Genomic DNA, 18,958 nt, shown 5'->3' with positions numbered 1-18,958 from the left:
CCTGCCAAATAATTCCATATTGAGCTTCAACGCCTCCCTTACGGACTCGGAGCTGACAGTCCCCTTCAAGCCGCAAAAGGCAAGAATCGAACATTCTAAGAATATCTCTGAACCAACTGAGGGCATCCCAGTCTGCGTCACTCAGTAGATTTGCTTCCTCAAGACATCGAGGGAGTTGGCTTGGCGGCTGGGTACGGGTAGATCTGGGCCGTTGAAATTTCCTGCTTGATTGAATCGCAATGTCAATGAGCTCCTCCAGATAGCGTCGGAGCTTAATTGCTCGCTCGATCATATAATATTGAGACAGCCAGCGTGTGCCGTTGTCAAGCACGACATCAAGAGTGCCTGGATAGGACTTGTCAGGGTCCTCATCTTGTATTTTCCGCAGAATTGCTGTCGCCTTATTCGACCGATTGACCCAGACGACAAGGTTGTGGAGTTTACCTACTGGACCTCTTTTTGTCCACTCTGTAAAATCGTCCGCATCAAGGTCCTCGAGTGTATTGCTGTCTTTAATGAAGAGGAGCGCTTTGGCGACAAGATGAAGAATATGCCCGAAACACCGAATCCTTCTGCTGGCCGGATTCTGCCACTGAAGCTTGTGGCCTATCGCTTCGACTGCTCCTTCATTGCTTGCGGCGTTATCGAGAATAATGCATCCAACCTTGTTGCTTGCAATCAACCCGAAGTCATCCAACACCTCCATAATAGCGGCTGAGATATTTTCTCCCGTGTGCGCTATGGCGACGTTTGGGAGGCCAAGGACGATCTTCCGTGGCTGGAATGTATCTTCATCGAGGAAGAAGGCATTTATGGAGAAGAATGAATGTCTGTTCCGGGACGTCCAGCCATCAAATGCAATATGAACCTGGCTTGGGCTTCGTGACAGTGCGTGGATGACGCGCGATTTGTATGTGTTGAACTCGTCGATGATCCTAACTCGAACCGTTTCGTGGGTTAGATTGGCGGAAGTCTCGTGAACCAAGGGGTTCAGGTACTGAAAGACCTTTTGGAGGCCTTTATGCTCCGGTACGCGAAATGACAGATTTGCATCGGTGATCCACTGGACAATGTGGCGCTGGAACGTGGTCTTGTCAAATCGAGTAACCAACTCGTCGTGAAAGTCGTCCCTCTTCCGTTTCTTGGCTGCCAAATCATGAAGGGTTAGTTGATTAGGGGGGCGCTCCTGCATATATCGTGTTGCTTTTGATGGATCTGGATGAAAAATATTGTGGGCCTTGCTGAGATGACCTTCAATGTTCCGAGTATTGGACGAGACGTAAGCCTTTGGCCGGGGAACGCCATGCTGGACACAGTGACAACAGAGCCACGTATGGGGGCCAGACTCATTGCCTTTGGACCTAGCTTGAACGTCATAGCCGTGAGCCCAAAACCAGCCGGTAGCTTGTCCAGTTCGAGCTGAGAGGACCCAATGGCTGCGGACAGCCTGCGATACTGCATCCCAGTCTTTGATGATTGAACGGCTGCTGCGAGACGAGGAATCGTGCATCGGCAAGGTTGGATCTCCTGGATAGGATATTTCCGATATGTTAGCATCAGTTGCGTAACTAAATAAATCGCTTTGAGATGCCATTTGGGCAATGTTCTGGGTGGCATCAAGGGCAATGAGAATCTGCCAAACCAAGACCCAATCGAAAAAGGGGGAGGGCGTGGGGAAATCGGGAAATGGGAGGACGGTTGGGGAAGGGATCGTCAGAGGTATCAATACTTCGGAGTAGGAGGATGCCATCAGTACCGAGAAAGTACAGCTACCTTACCCAATTTTCACCAGCCGTCTTGGCATCTATCTACATTTCGTCTATCTACCGGGCCTCCAGGTAGATAGATAGATGACCCACATGCCCTCTGGTAGATAGATAGATGTAGATCTACATCTATCTACATCTACATTTCATCTACATCGGTAGATAGATTCGCCAGCCTGCGTATGAGGCAACAGCAGTAGCGCAATCGACTCACAGGGTATCATGTCATTTCTTGCATGAAGTATTGCACCGACGGACTTTATCGCTCTGGTAGTTATATTGAAATTTTGTAATGTCGGCTAGTCAAGAATCACAGCCTGACTGACGGATGTTCATATAGCCATCTACTGACATCGAAGGCAACGTCAAGTCTGTACTGCGCGAGAGGATTTCGAAGACAACGCCATGGTTAACAAGGAGTAGCAGATATGGACTGGAGACAGAAGCAATTCGATCCAGCACTGGGGTTGCCCTGGTATTTATCACGAGTCTTGATCCTTTCCACATATGCCTGCCAGCAATGTCGCCAACCTGGCCGCAACCCCGCTATCCAGTGTCAAAGTAGTGGCCAAGATACGAGAGTTACTGTGAGTATCACGAGACTGATGATGATTACACTTATGAGGAACAACAATCCATATCATAGCGTAAGCCTAGAGCTACAAGGAAATGTCTATATAAGATACAAAAAGGCCAAATCAAAAGAAGGTGCGGATAAAGTACAAAGGGAACGAAAAAAGGGAAGATCTAGCCTCTGTCAAGCTACCAATACCCTCTCTGTGAGGCTTGGCGCTGCATCGCTTGACTTCTCAGCGTATCATAAGGGGCCTCTTGCAGTAGGGCCGAATTAATTTCTTTCATACGGCGTTCCCAGAATGTCTGGACCAACCCATCTGAGGAAGACGTTTCATCCAGGACTGTATCCAACCAGCAGAGAGCAGTCGAGGGATGGATTTTGCTATAGGCGAGCTTGAAAGAAGAGCACACTATTTGCCATAAGTTCGGCCGAGGTCGTTGTACGGATCCACCCTGGTGCGCTGTGAATGAAGCGATCCATGCCTCGTCCTCGTCCTCGTCCTCAGGCCATGTCTCGTCCACAGGCCTTGAGTCGTCGTTATCTCCATCTCCCCACCAACCGTCGTCACCAAGAACCATTTCGTAGCATCGCAAAGTCGTTAAAGACAACTCAAATTCTTCTCCAGTGAGAAGTTGGCCTAAACTGTCTTTGGCTTTGAGATAGTGACGCTTGCCCTCTTCAGAGGCCATCCAATTGCGAAACGAATCGCTATCCTCTTGCGAGACTGCACATTGCCAGAGAAGCACTCGGAACTTATTCTCTGGTTTATGCGTACAAAGTTCCATATTATCACTATCTTGTGTTAGTTCCATAATTGTAATCGCTTATAGGGTGATCTTTATACATCACATTCAGAGCGCGTGAGACTGTCTCGAACGGCAAGTCGTTGATCAAGGCAATCGGCAAACTCTTGTACACCTCTTCGACGAATCCGATCGGCACAGCGCAAACGATTCGATCCTCTAAGGCTAATCTGTTGCACGATATGTGTTCCGTTGCGCCAAGAAGCTCCCTTAGTTCAGCTAAGTTATTCTTTTTCCAACGGTCCCTCTCAGGTGTGCCTCAAACTTTTCAAGTATGCGATGCTGTCGCTGTATCGTGCTGTGACAAGGTGACGGCAGAACGGGCCCGAACTCTGGTCGACGAGACGCTTTCTTCAAGACTTCAGCCTGGAACCTGGCTTAGTGGACAGTTGTTAGTTTCTCAAGAACTTTGATCTCAGAAGCTAACACTACTAGCTCCTTCTCTGCTTCAAAGGACGCTCCGCTTACATCCTGCGAGGAGAGTATACGTGATGTCCAGTGCTCAATCACTCAAGCCGAGCTTGAAGTCCCGCCTTCAAGCAGGAAGCGGCCTACAAAGAGGCCACGAGAAGAAGATACCACACTCACTCTGGATGGTATTACCGCAACTCATAGACAGAAGGGCAATGTTCAGCAAGGCGGTATCATTGATACGGGTAACAAGCTGCAGGATGAAACGACTGCGGCGGGTATTGTAAAAAGGCTCATCGATGGAATTAAGGCAGTCCAAAAGGAAGTTAATGTTCATGGCTACAAGAAGTCGTACGATACACCTCAGACTGTATCCGATGAACTTTTGACAGGGACCGAAAGTATTAACCAACTTCGAATGAATCTGTGGAATCATTCAGACAAGGTGGAACAAATGGCGGTGGATGTTGTCTATCTGGACCGCCTGTTATCCTCGTACTGCCGTCTATTTTTGATAACAAGGCAGGAGCCAGTTGACTACGACCCAGATCCAAGTAAGGAAGAAACACAAAAGAGGCATGCCGATGCAGTCAGCTTTCTCTCTTTGGTGGTCAATGGCTTGTACGAATTTCGTCATTCGCTGGCTCTAGTGCTCTATAGTGCAGTCTGCAGTAAGTATCAATGTCACAATCATGAGCCAGTGTTTCTGATGAGTTTAGAAAAACGGTTTCTTTTCTCAGGAATTACCAAGGTCGGCAAGGTTCGGAGACAGCACATAGCTCAGCTAGTTGTCGACAAACTTCGTTGCGAGCCGATTACAATCGCCGAAGATTTTACAGTCGTTCACCCAGGCGTCTTTCTCAAACACCACAAGCAAAGCCTTCAGTAGGTCTACTGCACCAATGTCAACTCTATCAATGAACTAACTGGTGACAAGACTTCCAGATATTTGTACGGCACTTGGACTTCCCAATCTGAAAGGGCTGTCTCTGTCTGGTGAGGAGATAGGAAAGTACTGGAGGGGAGTGCCAATCAAATTGTTGGTGCGCCAGAATGCCAACAAATTTATAACTCGCTATGATGAGGGACACGGTTTGAATCTAATCACCGATTGCACCATCAATAATACAAGAACAGGTATGCATTCCCGAGTCAAGTGTGTTGTCTGGAGACTCAGGTCGAGTTCAAAGCTGCTAATGGTAACCATAAGCTCAACCAGTTATGACACAACCATCAGGAGAAGAGATTCAAGATCACAATACGCAACAAGTTGAAAGCCGGCAGGGAGACTTTGGAACGAACTCAGCAGCAGAGGGGCCGAGCACTAGCCACGCGCGATCCGATGGTGCTACGGGATATGGCTTACCACAGGATTTCAGACAGTGTGAAACAACCACCCTCTTCCAACCAAGAGACAATCTGGCATGCAACGGGATTTTGCTGCAAGAGTTCACCCCTCCGAGTTCTCGCGAAGACACTGATCAGAGCAACGCCATGGCGGATGCCATGGCTGTGGGCACCAGCATAGACTCTAACCCCTATTACCCTACCGACCTTGACGAAGTGTTATGCAATTCCAACATGATAGATTATGACACCGATTTTCTTGGATTTCAGTAATGATAAGTCGCTACATCTGATCGTTATCTTTCGTCCCAGCGCCAGCCGTGTTCGTACGATGCAGGGTGCACAGCATACACACATCATCACCCCTTAACGATAGTTGCTCCCCTCCCTCGAGAACAAGTACGTCGCCCACTTCGCACTCGACAGAAGATTCAGCAAAGACTGGCCCAGTTACAAGAGACTGAATCGAGATCCTGTAATGTGGTTCTAGTGGCCTTGCGGAGGAGGTTTTAGTGGTCGTGGCCTCATCGGTAGCCACAATTTCTTCATTGTCTTCTATGGCCTTGGGTATTGGAATAAAGATCACAATTGAAATTCGATCGTGCTGAATTCTGACATCCCCTGACTGAAGCAAGAGTATCTGGGACCCAAGGAAAACGGGTTTTTCAATGGTGAAACCTCTTTCTCCAGCCCAGTCGTTTACTTTCTCATTCTTTATATATATTAGCGTGAGTAATAAATTAATGCGGTTGTACGCACATATGTTTTGTAAAATAGAGTGAGGAGAGTCAAAGCCTTTTGAGACATAAGCGGGACAGGTAACTTCAGCAGACCTGGTCTCTGTGTATCTAGATCCTTATAACAACAAGATACTTGCCCTGCCAGGTGTGCAAAAGTTTCGTCCCGTCGTAAAATAAGCATCGTGAATGGCGTCGCGTCAATACCGCGATGAAAGCATCGTGAGTACTGCTTATGAAGAGAGCGCACCGCTACTATATATCATATGGTGAACACTATGCTGGCGGTGTATGTTTGTGGATACCTTCGAACTGGCGCAAGTGTATTTGCGCAATTGAACCACGACACGATCATAATTGAGGTCAAGCTGCCTTTTTTCTATTTTATCTAATCAGTTGCACGTGGTTTCTACCGACAGCCCCACATAGCTCTACTCACGTCATCGTGCAGTCTTACGAATCAATCACGGTTGCGGACCACTGCACTTAGTGATTACCGAAATGATCGCGTATACAGGCGCAAGTCTTCAAGTTGTGAGGCTTTCCTAATCTCATGAAAAGAATTGTATGTATTTATTTGAACCCCATATCCTTAGTCAATTCTTTTCCAGCTTCGTCAAGAATATCATCTAGGTTCCTGCCTTCAGCTCTATCGTTGTCGTGATTAGAGTTACTGGAATGTTCCTTGTCTTCGATATCCTCTTTGTTTGTACCTGAATCATCTATAGGAGCAGTTTCACCATTGGTCTTCTCGTCTTGCGCGGGGGTAGATAGCGATGCTCTTGACGGACCCGAGCTGTCAGGGTTGGAAGTTGTCATTATTAGAGAACGTCTGTGGCTGATACTTGATGATTAAATTCGGCTTCAGTTCAAGAATTACGAGTCAGAAACATGATCTTTATATGCACTTTGCTGGTTCCTCACCTAAATTCGATGGATATGAATTGAAATAAGGATATACGGCGGCAGTGATGGCTAATAGTATGAAGGCGGGAGCGAAACTAGAATGACTGAGATGGTCAAATATGATATGCATTAGGCCTTACAATCAATCAGGCTTACTAGGAACCTTTTTCTGACAGACAAAAGGGCTTCTTATACCACTTCATGGCAAGTTGGACGAGGAATAAAGAGATACACGGCCTGGTAATCTTTCAAAGGGTCAACCCCTGCGAGTTCAACACGTCAAGAACCTGTCCTTGTCGTCTCCCATTATTCAAAGATCTCAGCTTATTCGCATGCAGTTGGTTGCAAGCTCGTTCACGTTACGTTGACCTGCAGCAACTGTTGAAGAACTAAACTAGCCAGTCTAATTCTTTCAGGGGTGGTTCATAGTAGCCGGACAGCTGGCCATATTATGCAGACGGGCTAACGCAGCCCAAGAGACAGTTTGAGTTAAGTTATACTTCCCTTTGCCGTATATTTTTAAAGTGACGTAGCTAGGTAGGTCAAAGTTAATAAGTTTATACTCGACCAATTTATTGCATAGTCATACAAAACGAAGATCCTTTACTGGGAATATTATCCAGAAGTTCCCCAAGGCTAAGTTCCATCTGCTGGGTAAGGCCAGAAGAACTAGGCTAAAGAAGCAAGGCCCAATACTTCAAGCTTACTAGTATTGAAAGTCGTCGACTTAAGACACTTAGTTACAATTACATGCGTTTAAGGCTACTAGACTCTTTCTCTCTTTCTTCTTTCCTTCCTTCCTTCCTCTCTCCCTACCCACCTTTTTCCTTCCTTCCTCTCTTTCTTCTTTCCTTCCTTCCTCTCTTTCTTCTTTCCTTCCTTCCTCTCTTCCTCTCTTCCTTCCTTCCTCTCTTCCTTCCTTCCTCTCTCCCTTCCTTCCTCTCTCCCTACCCACCCTTTTCCACAATAGCGGGACTGCTTAGGCAATCAAGTTGAGGCCTAATCGTGGTCCACAACTCCACATGCACATGTGCGTCAATAGCACTCCCGCAATACTCTTATCATTTTTGTTTAGACTTTTCTCAGATCCTTTAATTGTAATAAAACGAAAGCTGGCAATATACAGAGTACAGTATCTTATAACACGCTTATCTATCAGCCCTTAAATCAGAACAAACATTGCCAAGTAATGAAAAAGCACCGCGTCAGAAAAAATACCTCCGACGATAAGATTGTTGAGAAATGCAACAAATTGGTACAGCGCAACCCTCCCAACCCGACTTTTTCTCATAGACTAAAACGTCTCTAGACCAAGCAGTCTTGCTCCCCGCCGGTGTGGCATGAGTTTGACGACGAACAAATCCCTAATGATAATTATGTTGCCCTGGTCGTGGATGTGGATCAATCGAGCGGCTCGGTATGGTTCTCGGAACGTTTGACCAAGACGTATCTGGATATGGTCGGACAGGATAACAAGGGAATGGTGATCGTATGCTTTGACGAAGAGGTTGAAGTTGTGTGCTTTGGCGCCTGTAGAGTCGGTAAAATCTTTGGGGTACAGAATTCTACCAGTTGACTTGTTTTCGCCTGGTTAAAAATTCGATTGCTAAAGTACGCGGACAATTGATTGTAATGAATGGCGTAGCGTCGGGTAAATGCGGTACAGTCAGACGAGCTACAAAGTCTTCACGTTGGTTGGCGACAACGCGAATAACATCCATATCTTGCAACTCGTAGACATTCGAGTAAAGTTGTACTACATGCGTTAGTCCAAAAGGTTTGACAGCACGTAAAGGTTGGGCTGCTACCATCGTTGTCGACCGTTGTATGGGGGTTATCTACAAAAACCTCCGCAGCTGGTCGTTTTCCCGAGTCGCTCTCGTCACTGTCCTCACTTCCCTCTGTGTCATCGCTATTGTCACTACAGGCTCTACAGCCGCCATCATTATAATCATCGGTCGCTGTTTTGCTCAATGGTTGGTGCTTCGCGAGATCTAGGACGCCATGATAACTTGGAACAGCTACGTGCTCGATTGAAGTTGGATCGGTTCGAGGCCGCTTAGTTACACGACTTGCGGAATGAGCTCTTCGGTTTGTATGCGTAGTACGAGCTTCATCGGAGTCTAGAACAGCGCAGACGGTCAATAACCAGGTCAGGATAATAGCAATCGAGTTAATACTTAGGCGCGAGAGTAGACTGGGTGTAAAGTATTTGTGCGCCAGGCTAACAACAGCATCGGTGAATTTGACACGCTTATCCCAGGCTTCTAATTTGGACATAAATTGAATGTGGTGTTGATTGATCCTGTAGAGCTTGGTAATGGACAATGCGGTGCTGCAGAGAAAGAGGACCACGCCACCGAGGTGGCTGCTAATGGCTGACAATAATGCAAGAGCAGATTTGCGCCTACTTCGCGTAGCTTCAGAGTGTTTTTTGCGTTGTACAGGATCCTCTTTGATGAGATCGATTATGGTTGAAAGGGTATTCTCTTGCGATGCAGTAAGAGTCGGGTTTTCTGCCAGACTTGATCGGACTCTGTCCACATGATCGATTTCGGCATCGAGGTCCATAATAGAAGAGAAGGGGTAGGGGGAGGAAAGGAAGAAAGGAAGGAAGAGAGAAAAAGAGGGGAAGGAAGGAAGCAAGGAAAAAAAGGGAAGGAAGGAAGAGAGAAAAAAGGGAAGGAAGGAAGGAAGGAAGGAAGGGAGGAAGGAAGAGGGCAAGGGAGGAAGAGGCAGGAGAATATGTACGTGGAACGCGTTGATTGGCTGGTCACTGAGATGCAGCCTTCGGGCTAGCGCTTATTTTGGCTTAGGTTATGTTACAAGAAGGCCAAAATCGATTTTGGTTCGATCCAGCCGTTAGCTGAGAAATCCCAGTTTGCATTGTTGCGAAATTACTTTTTACAGTTTTAGATTTCAAGTAGATCGCCTGATAATATGCACTTAGAAAGCTTGGCACATCTCCCCCTACTAGATATTATACCACTCCACCTAACGGATTTGTCAGCCTCGTGGCTACTGTACTGCATGCTACCCTAAAGACCCTAACTTTGTGAGATGAACAGAGCATTATACCACCAAGTGAGTGCGAGTTTCACCTACGGTTGACTATCCTTTTGGATTCCGTAAAGCTGGGGAAGGACATTCTCTTCTCTAATGATAGGAAAGATGTATTTAGTGAAATGGTCAGCGACGACACGAAACATAAATTACAGGCACTCCAAGCCTTGCAGGCTCTAATGAGATAATGATGCAGGAAACGATCGGCCGGGTGAACTAATCACCCGGTCCGGGAGAACCCCGGACCCTGCCGGATGAGTCAGCAGGCCACCTTTTGAGGCTGGCCCGTTGACCCGGCAAAATAAGAATCATGCATCCACAAAGTAACGAAATCACCAATACCGTGATTTCTGTTACCAGATAACGTAATCCATAAGCGAGCGCCGCACTGTACTGTATAACTAAAAATAACCTACCTTATACCATCGCACTACTTTAAATAAAATGCCTAAGAATCAAACAAAAATACATAATAAGATAATATACGTGGTGTTATTGAAATATAGCTTTGTTAGGTTTTTAAAAAGATCTCTTTCTGTAGAAAAGTCTAATCATACAGTGTATAGCACAGTATAAATAGATTTCTGAGGTTTTAGCTAGTTATATAGGAATTTTTAAGAATTTATAGACAGATAACATAACTAATTTCGTCACTTATTTATAATTTACTAGAATCTTGTCACGGGCTGGTCTCGGGAATACAGGTGAACGGGGAACGCTTCAGGCGGAACGGGATCTATTGCTACGGATAGGCTGGTCTGACTTGTCTGACTTCGAGCTGTGACAAAACGAAGTACTTAGAAGTACCGCTGCTGCCTGGAGTTCTGGGTCGCGAATCTGGGGAAGTGGAGACAGGCCCACAGTATGAACAATAAGTACCATAGCTTGCATCAATCAGGTAAGTACATCAAGACTTGCCCTTTTTGTTCCGGAAAAGAGTGTACACAGTGTGAAAATATACTTGGGCTACATATATGGGGCTTTGTTTATAAACGACAGTTATTTTTGGAGAGGAAGCTGCAAGTGCTCAATACTGTACACCTTTCACCTTCCTTTTATTACAGCAGAACAGAAAGTAAGGGAGTAATTAAGAGCAGGCGCTGTATGGACCTGAGGATACGAACTTCACATTGATAGTGTGAAACTAAGGTCCATGAATGGGCTTTAGGAAATGCGGACATAAATTCAGCCATAAGTGGCACAGCATGGGCTTGAAATAAGGACGAAAAGCAAGCGCTGTATGTAGGCGTTGGCGACCATTACCCTTTCAGCCAGAATAGGCCGCCGGGCCCTATCTAACATAGCTTTTCAGTATGACACATTTAGAGACCTATGTCCAATGGAGATACTTAAGGCTCGGACAATGCAGTTCGTCGTGACTCTGGAAGTGCTCTCTCGGGCGTGAAATCAGATGATCCATGTTTTGGCATGGTTGCATAAATTTCAACCTTGGAGAAAACAATTTTTGCCACTGAATCTGTTTATAAACCTACGTCACTGTCCAAATATATCGCCCTCGATGAGTCACTTAAATAAAACCAGAAACGGACATACCTTCCGAGACATTGATGCTTGGGAAGCTCTCAAGAAACGTGATTTAGAGTATGCCATCAACCTTCTCGTCTCAGGTGAATGGACCATCGATGGTGCCATAAAAGACGGTTGGGGCTCTTTGGACGCGAGGGTGGGCGGCGAAAGATGTCACGAGACCGCCCTCCTGGCCCTGATCCTTCGCCGCCTTGTCATCAAGTACTTAAGAGACAGCAAACTTCTAGAGGAATTCAAGGCACTTGTTATCGAATATCGCGCCAATCACGCTCAAGATAAACCGTGGACCAAAGTTTTCAAGGTTCAAGATGTTTATGTTGATAACTCTAACCGTTATAGCCAAATCATGGAATCCATTATTAACACTATAGGTCCTGACTGGACAATGTTTATTGGCTCTGCACGGACGCTTGCATCATTCAGTGTGCTCAGCACTATGGAATGTGGTTTGACTGTTTATTATCGTCGTTTGGGGGACGTCCTTGTCGCCACCAGCAAGGGACAACGTGCAGCTGGGATGGGAGAATATCATGATGCTGAGTACCCACTACGCACTTCATTCACCGATGTTTCTTTCGAGCTCATTGACAAGCTCTCTGCTAAAACTTTGCCAGAAAGGGACTCGGAAAAGCCTTTCGGTCCAGAGCCTCTGGCCTACAAGACCCTTCCAGAGCAAGCACGAGAGGTGTTCCACTTCTCGAAAGCCAACAAGATCATTCCAGGTCATAATGATTGCCCTATTATCGTGGGGTCTTTCTCCGCATCTATGCAGATCTTGATTAGGCTCTGCTGGCTGTACAAGATCCCAATTACGCTTTGTATGCCCCGTCTGCGGTACGAGAAAACTGTCGGTGATTTAGAGAGCTTGGCGACATACAAGCTTACTTCGGCACCAGTGCGGACTTACGTTGCTGTCCAGAAAGCAGGAGGAAGCTTTAAAATGGTAGATTCCATAAAAGAGGGTATTGAAGACGAGCCGTGCTGGAAGCTCGGTGGCTACAGCATGTATCATGAATCACAACTTGGAAGTCTTCTCTCCTCGGGAAATGATGACGAGTATAACAAAGCCCTGGATCAGGCTGAAGTTGGTCATTTGATGTCTCTATTTGGCTTTGTCCATCCCGAATATCCACTACAAACTGAAAACGGAGGCGCAGACCTTGTGGCGTTGCGAAGCTCAATATGTGGAGAAGTCTCCCAATCAACTGAGCTAACTTTTGAGGGCATCAATTCTGGCTGGGGGTTGGAAGACGACGGTGGAGTGAACAACGTGAGCCTTCGCTCGCTTGCTTCCGCTTGCAATAAGGTCACCAGCCAGTACAATCTTCATGACACGGTTCTCGCTACTCAGCGCCACATCGATAAGAAAAAGGCCTCTTATCGAATGCAATGCAAGCCCATACCATTCACCTTTGACCACATTGACATTTCAACTCCAAGGCATGAAAAAGCCAAGTGGACTGGCATTCTCAAAAGGCACCTATATACTACGGAGCCCATGTATGCCAATCTTTTTGTGGTAGGTAGGACGGTTTATAGTATGAGGGACCAGACAGAGGCGGACAGGCTTATGATTCTCGTCAACAACGATAATCAGAAGCTAAACACCTTGCTCGAGCGACATCCTGAGCATAGTGTCTTCTTAACGCAAAATCACCAGAAAAAAGTTGACGAGTTTCGAAAAAGGAATAAAAGGGAAATTGGAAAGAAAAAGGCCAGGTCTAAGGTAACAGGGAAAAGACGTTTCTGAGCCACGTAGTGCATCATCCAATATATATGTAGTTAACTAGTTAGTTACTCTATTTTTCTTTTCTTTTCTTTTTAAACATGTGTTCTACTATCCTCCCCTTTAAATATTATTCTGTTCAAATACATTCTGTCCTAAATAATATCTTCCTGTAAATATGTAAAGCTCCTAGGACATGAATTAATTACAAAATCATTAACTATAGCTATATATATGAGAATGCAGTGTAAGGTCAGGGACCTTACATCCTAGTCTTTTGCCATATAGCGCAGCGGTTAAGGCCCTGAATGCATCCAGGGACCCTGGCCGTGACAGCATAGATTATCCTGAGATATCCTCCTCGCCGTCCGGCTTCTCCTCTCAACAGCTGCCTCCCTCAACGCCGTGCCCACATCAATACCACACACAGCTTCATCAGTCACTTCGAGATATCATCAGAGAAGAAAGGTCCGTCGGCAAAGAGGGCCTCGCTGGCCAAGGAAACACAGCTACCGCAGTAAATACATTGAGAGCATTTTTCTATTCCACAACTTCACCTTCACCGCCGCAGTCAACGCCTCCCTCTTAAGATAGCTACAGTTAATAGAGAATTATGAGAAGCTTCAACTTTACATTGCCGTCATTTTCAGACAAATTCGACATAAAAAGACCTTCAAAATAAAGGGAAATGCGAAAAACACACACAATTGGCACCGAATCCACTGTATCACCCTTTTGTGGGTGTATCAGGGTTTTGTGCCGCTAGGGTCGTAACAATTTGATGGTTTGTTGTGTTTTTATAGAAATTTCAACTGAGAAGGGCTAGAACTTTTGATCCACTCGCTTGTCACGTACGTTATTGAAAACGATCATTAATTACTTTGCCATAGTTAAGTAGATATAGAAAGACCCGCTCATGTAGAAATACACCTTCATCGAGGCCCTTGCGTTCAAGAGAACCTCGATTTACAAAACTTACCAGCTCTCCTACGTATGGCCTCCCGCAAAGACCCTCTCCTTGGCTTCTGCTATCCTTCCACTGTGTCTACTTGCGTCACTGCCAAAGACTGCATAGATTCTGTTACAGATGGAAGTTGTTGTAATGCCTCTCGTGTCGAGATGAAATATTCTATGCTCTGTATTGTGTGGGGATGACTTTCTCCCAGAACACATCGACGGAGGTCTAAAGCGGCCTGATGGAGTGTCCGGCCTCCTTATATCGGCGCTGTGCATGGTACGTCGCCGCGAGGGACGCCATGCTCCAGATCGTATCTGGATGCTTCTCTCCAAGCATCTTTCGTCGGAGGTCTAGTACTTTGACTGAGATCTCTTCAGCCTCGCCATATCGGCCCTGGTTATGGTACGTCGCCGCGAGATCCGCCATGCTCCAGATCGTATCTGGATGCTTCTCCCCAACCACCTCTCGTCGGAGTTCCAGTGCTTCATCCTTTAGCTTTTCAACTTCGTCATATCGGCCCTGCGCATGGTACGTCGCCGCGAGTTCCGCCATGCTCCTGATCGTATGTGGATGCTTCTCCCCGAGCACCTCTCGTCGAAGCGCCAGTGCTTCATCCTTTAGCTTTTCAGCCTCGTCATATCGGCCTTGGTTATGGTACGTCGCCGCGAGTTCCGCCATGCTCCAGATCGTATCTGGATGCTTCTCCCCGAGCACCTCTCGTCGGAGGTCTAGTACTTTGACTGAGATCTCTTCAGCCTCGTCATATCGGCCCTGGTTATGGTACGTCGCCGCAAGTTCCGCCATGCTCCAGATCGTATCTGGATGCTTCTCCCCGAGCACCTCTCGTCGGAGGTCTAGTACTTTGACTGAGATCTCTTCAGCCTCGTCATATCGGCCCTGGTTATGGTACGTCGCCGCAAGTTCCGCCATGCTCCAGATCGTATCTGGATGCTTTTCCCCGAGCACCTCTCGTAGGAGGTCCCACGCACGGCTGTCTACCGGCTCCTTCTCTCTCCATCGCCCTCGATCATACAGAAAGTATGATACCTTGGCAAGCAGAATTGCTGTCTTGATCTCCGTCCTGCCTACCTTCGCCCACTCCCCTACTCGGATGGCATGTGTTATGTACTGCTCGCATCGTTCCCATGTAGCAGGTTCCGATGACGGGAAGAGGTCGTTCACTACCTGTAGCGCCTTGTCACAGTAGTATGCTTCATCCTCTTTTGGCCTGTTATTTACCTCTGATGCTTTGTCAACAGTCGTCGCTGCAGAGTCTCTCACCCTCAGCCCATATCGTATAGCCTCTTGCACAAGCTTGTGCATCTCGTACCTTCTCCCACTATCCTCTGTCTGGCGAAGGCTGAGGAAAGAAAACTCTGTCAGGCGTGTGGTTGCTTCCAAAACCTCACGGTCTGAAACCTGTCTGCTTAAGACAACCTCGTCAACGTCGTCTTCCTCTCCATCCTCTTTATCGTATCGACGAGCCGTCGCTGCTACTAGCTCGTGAGGCATGTCTTGACTGTCGACATATGCAATCACATGCAGTATCCGGTATGATGTCTCGCTCTCCATCCGGATCCGCTCCATCGAGATCCTCCACGTCTCAAGCACACTATTCGATACCCCCGGTCGTCGATGTCGATCGGTATCGCTCAGTTTCAGCACCTCCCATCGAGTCTTGCCTCGTCTGAGGAGATCCAGGTACTTCTCAGCTGTCATCGACATCCGCCGCATGTATGCCCCGGCTTGTGAGATCGCCAGCGGGAGACACTCTAGTTCTTGCAGAAGAGCATCCACTCCTGCTTCCTCCACTGCCTCTTCCGCAGTTAATGGCTCATCTCGGATCCTTGCGAGAAGTGTTGTTGCCTCACCTACGGACATGGACCGCACCTCGATACTACGACGCGCTCCAACAAGCGTGCCTGCAATGTGCGCATCTCGACTCGTCCATAGCACCGTTCCTTGTGACGTGCAAGGCACGTACTTTTGAAGGTTCTGATTCTGACTTCCATCTGTCGCACTTCCTCCTAGTTGTTGCCCCACCCCAAATAGTTCTAGGTCATCCGCGTTGTCAAGGACCATCACCCATTTCGACCGTCCTTCGATTTCATTGCGTACCGCGTCAAGCAGATCTGTCCCGTCCAGCCGCTCGTCGACCCCGAGCTTCTTGCCGATCGTCTTATAGTCGGCTAGAAACGTCGCTTCGATGTCGGCGTGCACCCAAAATACGCAGCACTCGTCGTCGGCGTCGCATCGTCGGTACGCGTAATCTAGCGCGATCTGTGTTTTGCTTTCATTTATTAGCTTCTTGCGACACCGTAGCATGCCGAGAGTGGAGATCTACCCTGATCCTCCTAGGCCCCAAAGTGCGGCACTATGTGATCCCGATGTTTGCGGTAAAAGCTTATCTAGCTTGTCAATAAGGTCCGGCCGATTGACTAGATCCTCGTTGCGGGGATAGGGAATGACGCGAACGACTTCGGCGCGGGCCGCTGCGTGGGGCGAGTGGTAATGGGTATCACTCATGTTAATTCTGGTATAGTCGCCAAATCGGCTGTCAGTGACGTCGCGTCGCTGCAACGCTGGCTGATTCATTTTGTTGCTAATCATTTACAGCGCCAATCTCCTGACTGTCGCCAAATTCTGTACAGTCTCACGTCCTGAGAGGGGTGGCAATGAGGCTGGGAATGTCACAAGACTCAGCCTCACTGATTGGTACGGTGGGCGATAGGGAGGACTGTTGCAAACCTCCGGTCGTTTCCATTTGGGTTTAGGGGCTCTGCTTCTTAGTCATCGGAGTACTTTGGGTGGCGGCCAATAATACATGGGCACCTAGGTGCCCATGTATTGGCCGCCTTTCATCTGGGACTTTCTGACTAATAACAGTCTAAACCCTGAAGGGAAGGGGGATCCTCAGGTTTTCCAACAGTGCCTCAGAGCACTCTAATAGAGAGACGTAACGGCCGTAGGGCCGTAAAAGAGAAGATCCACCCTCATCGACGCTTATCCAAGAGCCAAGAGGATAGACTGGCTTTCTGGATTCTCCGTCAGGAGTCCTTGGGCTATGCTCCGTCCCATAGTCAAATCCGCGCTTGTGTCATGGGCAGCGCTCATCATATGTCAACTCAATCAATCAATCACCCCAATCAAATCAATCAAATCGTCGAATTCTTCCTTTCAATCAAATCAAATCACACATTTCTAAAGTTGAAATAATTGACATATTACATATGCATCATGTGATCGTCTAATCTCGAGGGAAAATCCAGATCTTCCATCTTCCCGAGCCACTACCCTACACTAGATAGTCGCAGATGGAAGTCTACTCTCAAATAGCGGGGGAATTAGCGGCAAAGCTAAGTATCTGCTATCGTGATCTAACGCATGACCCCACCGCGCGTATGCAATGTGGAACGCGTTTTCCAACCATGTCGCGCCATCGAAATAATCCCTTCTACACGTGGTTTCTATTCCATTTCACCAGTAGGATGTCGAACTCGCCACTCTCCCCGTCGCCAGCTGGCTTTCCGCCAACAACATTGACACCTTGCCCTACACCTCCTTCTTCCGTCTTCTCGCGATTGTCTCAGCCTAAAACGGTCGCCAAGCAGTTGGAAGAAGCAGCCGTTGGAGCTTTACCTCCCAACCCGACCATTGAGAATCTGTCCAAGATTACCTGGAAGAACCGTCGCTTCGTCCAGGAGGATTTGTTAGCTTGAAAAGGTGCAAAGGGCAGGAAGAGCTGGATTAGGTCGCACGGGACCTTCCTAGTTGAGCTGAACTATCAGGATCTACCGATAGGTCACGTCTGGTGCTGCAATCGATGTGATATGAGAGGCGCAGCGGAGTTCTTTTCGGTGCAAGCCACGTCTTCCGCAGCGGACCATCTTCGAACGTCTGTGCTTATCCCGTTCAATCTCATTGACAAGATATCCAGCAGCTGACAGACCTGCGTAGAGCTCACCGGATCACCCCAGCTAGCCAGTCTAGCGAGTCAAGCGAGTTGCCCGAGAGCAGGATCACGAGGAATACCGGCTCTGCGAGGAATCCACGGCCGAGCTCGAGGTCGTCATGAACAACGAAACGCGGTGGAACTCCACTTACATGATGATTGAGAGGGCTTTGCGAAAGCAGACAGATATCAGAGCATTTATCTTTGCAACTCAAGAAGAGGAAGACGGGGCAAGACGGATCCCGGCGGAGGACATATTGTCCAGCGAAGACTGGCGGGTTCTTGGCGAAGTCAACGAGATTCTCAAACCCATATACCTTCAGACGATGCGGACGCAAGGCTGGGGTAAAGGTGACAGCCATGGACGCCTGTGGGAGGTGGTGATAGGAATGGAATATCTATTGGAGCATTTTGAGGACTGGAAGGCCTTCTGTAGTGAGGTTACGGAGGAGACGATGGGAGAAACTCAAGTGGATGCTGCGGAGCGGATTGCAACGGCGTCAGCAAATTTCCGAGAGTCCAACGGTCGGCCAAGCCGCGTTCGCCGTCTCCCTGCCCGCTTTGAGGAGGATGAGGTTTACGCGCTACCACAGCGGAGTCAACCTCCGATATTCGTAGAATCTGCCTTACCGTTGCATTCTCGGGCTGATTATTCTACGGCGGAGAAACGATCAGCGTCCGAGACGTCGCAAAAGAGCACATTACCAGCGGACCATCGAGCCTACATTCGGGCATCAATCAACAACGGGTGGAAGAAGCTGAATGAGTATTATGACAAGCTCGGAGAATCTCCCCTGTTTGCGGCAGCAATCATTCTTCACCCGAGGTTCGGGATCAGCTGGTTAGAGGCGACTTGGGTGTCTGAGGAGCAACTCGCTTGGGTTCGTGATGCCAAGGCTGGAATCAAGGATTACTTCACCCGTTGGTACGACGCGAACCAGGGACTGTGCGAGGAAACAACGAAGTACGACGCAGCGCCAAGGACGATGGGTCAAGAGGATGATCAGTACACTCAGTGGATTAATAGCAAGACAAAGAAAGCGTTTGCGACGGGTGGCAGTGTCGGCGAGCTCGAAAGGTACCTCCGTCTCGAGCCACAGGATACGCAGGATGCTATCGAATGGTGGAGAGACCACAGGGCTTCGTTTCCTTCACTGAGCAGCT

At 47.8% G+C, this 18,958-nt stretch overlaps 5 protein-coding genes across 5 annotated transcripts; 2 read left to right on the top strand and 3 right to left on the bottom strand.

The window, feature by feature from the left end:
• Positions 1-2,273: 2,273 nt before the first annotated feature.
• On the top strand, positions 2,274-5,177 carry FPOAC1_013591 (uncharacterized protein; the record flags this gene model as incomplete). The annotated part of the gene is made up of 5 exons (XM_044857932.1): positions 2,274-2,353; positions 3,582-4,228; positions 4,277-4,442; positions 4,495-4,694; positions 4,768-5,177. The coding sequence occupies 5 exons, from the start codon at positions 2,274-2,276 to the stop codon at positions 5,175-5,177; spliced, it is 1,503 nt and encodes a 500-aa protein (XP_044701314.1).
• Positions 5,178-5,187: 10 nt separating this feature from the next.
• Positions 5,188-5,711, bottom strand: FPOAC1_013590 (uncharacterized protein; the record flags this gene model as incomplete). Its single annotated transcript, XM_044857931.1, has 2 exons — positions 5,188-5,616; positions 5,664-5,711. 2 exons carry the CDS (start codon positions 5,709-5,711, stop codon positions 5,188-5,190), a joined length of 477 nt encoding a protein of 158 aa, XP_044701313.1.
• Positions 5,712-7,841: 2,130 nt separating this feature from the next.
• On the bottom strand, positions 7,842-9,118 carry FPOAC1_013589 (uncharacterized protein; the record flags this gene model as incomplete). The annotated part of the gene is made up of 3 exons (XM_044857930.1): positions 7,842-8,123; positions 8,227-8,303; positions 8,356-9,118. 3 exons carry the CDS (start codon positions 9,116-9,118, stop codon positions 7,842-7,844), a joined length of 1,122 nt encoding a protein of 373 aa, XP_044701312.1.
• A 2,011-nt stretch (positions 9,119-11,129) lies between these two features.
• Positions 11,130-12,804, top strand: FPOAC1_013588 (uncharacterized protein; the record flags this gene model as incomplete). The annotated part of the gene is made up of 2 exons (XM_044857929.1): positions 11,130-12,658; positions 12,777-12,804. The coding sequence occupies 2 exons, from the start codon at positions 11,130-11,132 to the stop codon at positions 12,802-12,804; spliced, it is 1,557 nt and encodes a 518-aa protein (XP_044701311.1).
• A 1,263-nt stretch (positions 12,805-14,067) lies between these two features.
• Positions 14,068-16,368, bottom strand: FPOAC1_013587 (uncharacterized protein; the record flags this gene model as incomplete). Its single annotated transcript, XM_044857928.1, has 2 exons — positions 14,068-16,132; positions 16,187-16,368. 2 exons carry the CDS (start codon positions 16,366-16,368, stop codon positions 14,068-14,070), a joined length of 2,247 nt encoding a protein of 748 aa, XP_044701310.1.
• Positions 16,369-18,958: the final 2,590 nt, after the last annotated feature.

This window comes from Fusarium poae (genome assembly GCF_019609905.1).
Source record: "Fusarium poae strain DAOMC 252244 chromosome Unknown contig_2, whole genome shotgun sequence".
Classification (NCBI taxonomy): Eukaryota; Fungi; Ascomycota; class Sordariomycetes; order Hypocreales; family Nectriaceae; genus Fusarium; species Fusarium poae.
The sequence above is the reverse complement of the archived record's forward strand: the minus strand, read 5'-3'. Positions and strand labels throughout refer to the sequence as shown.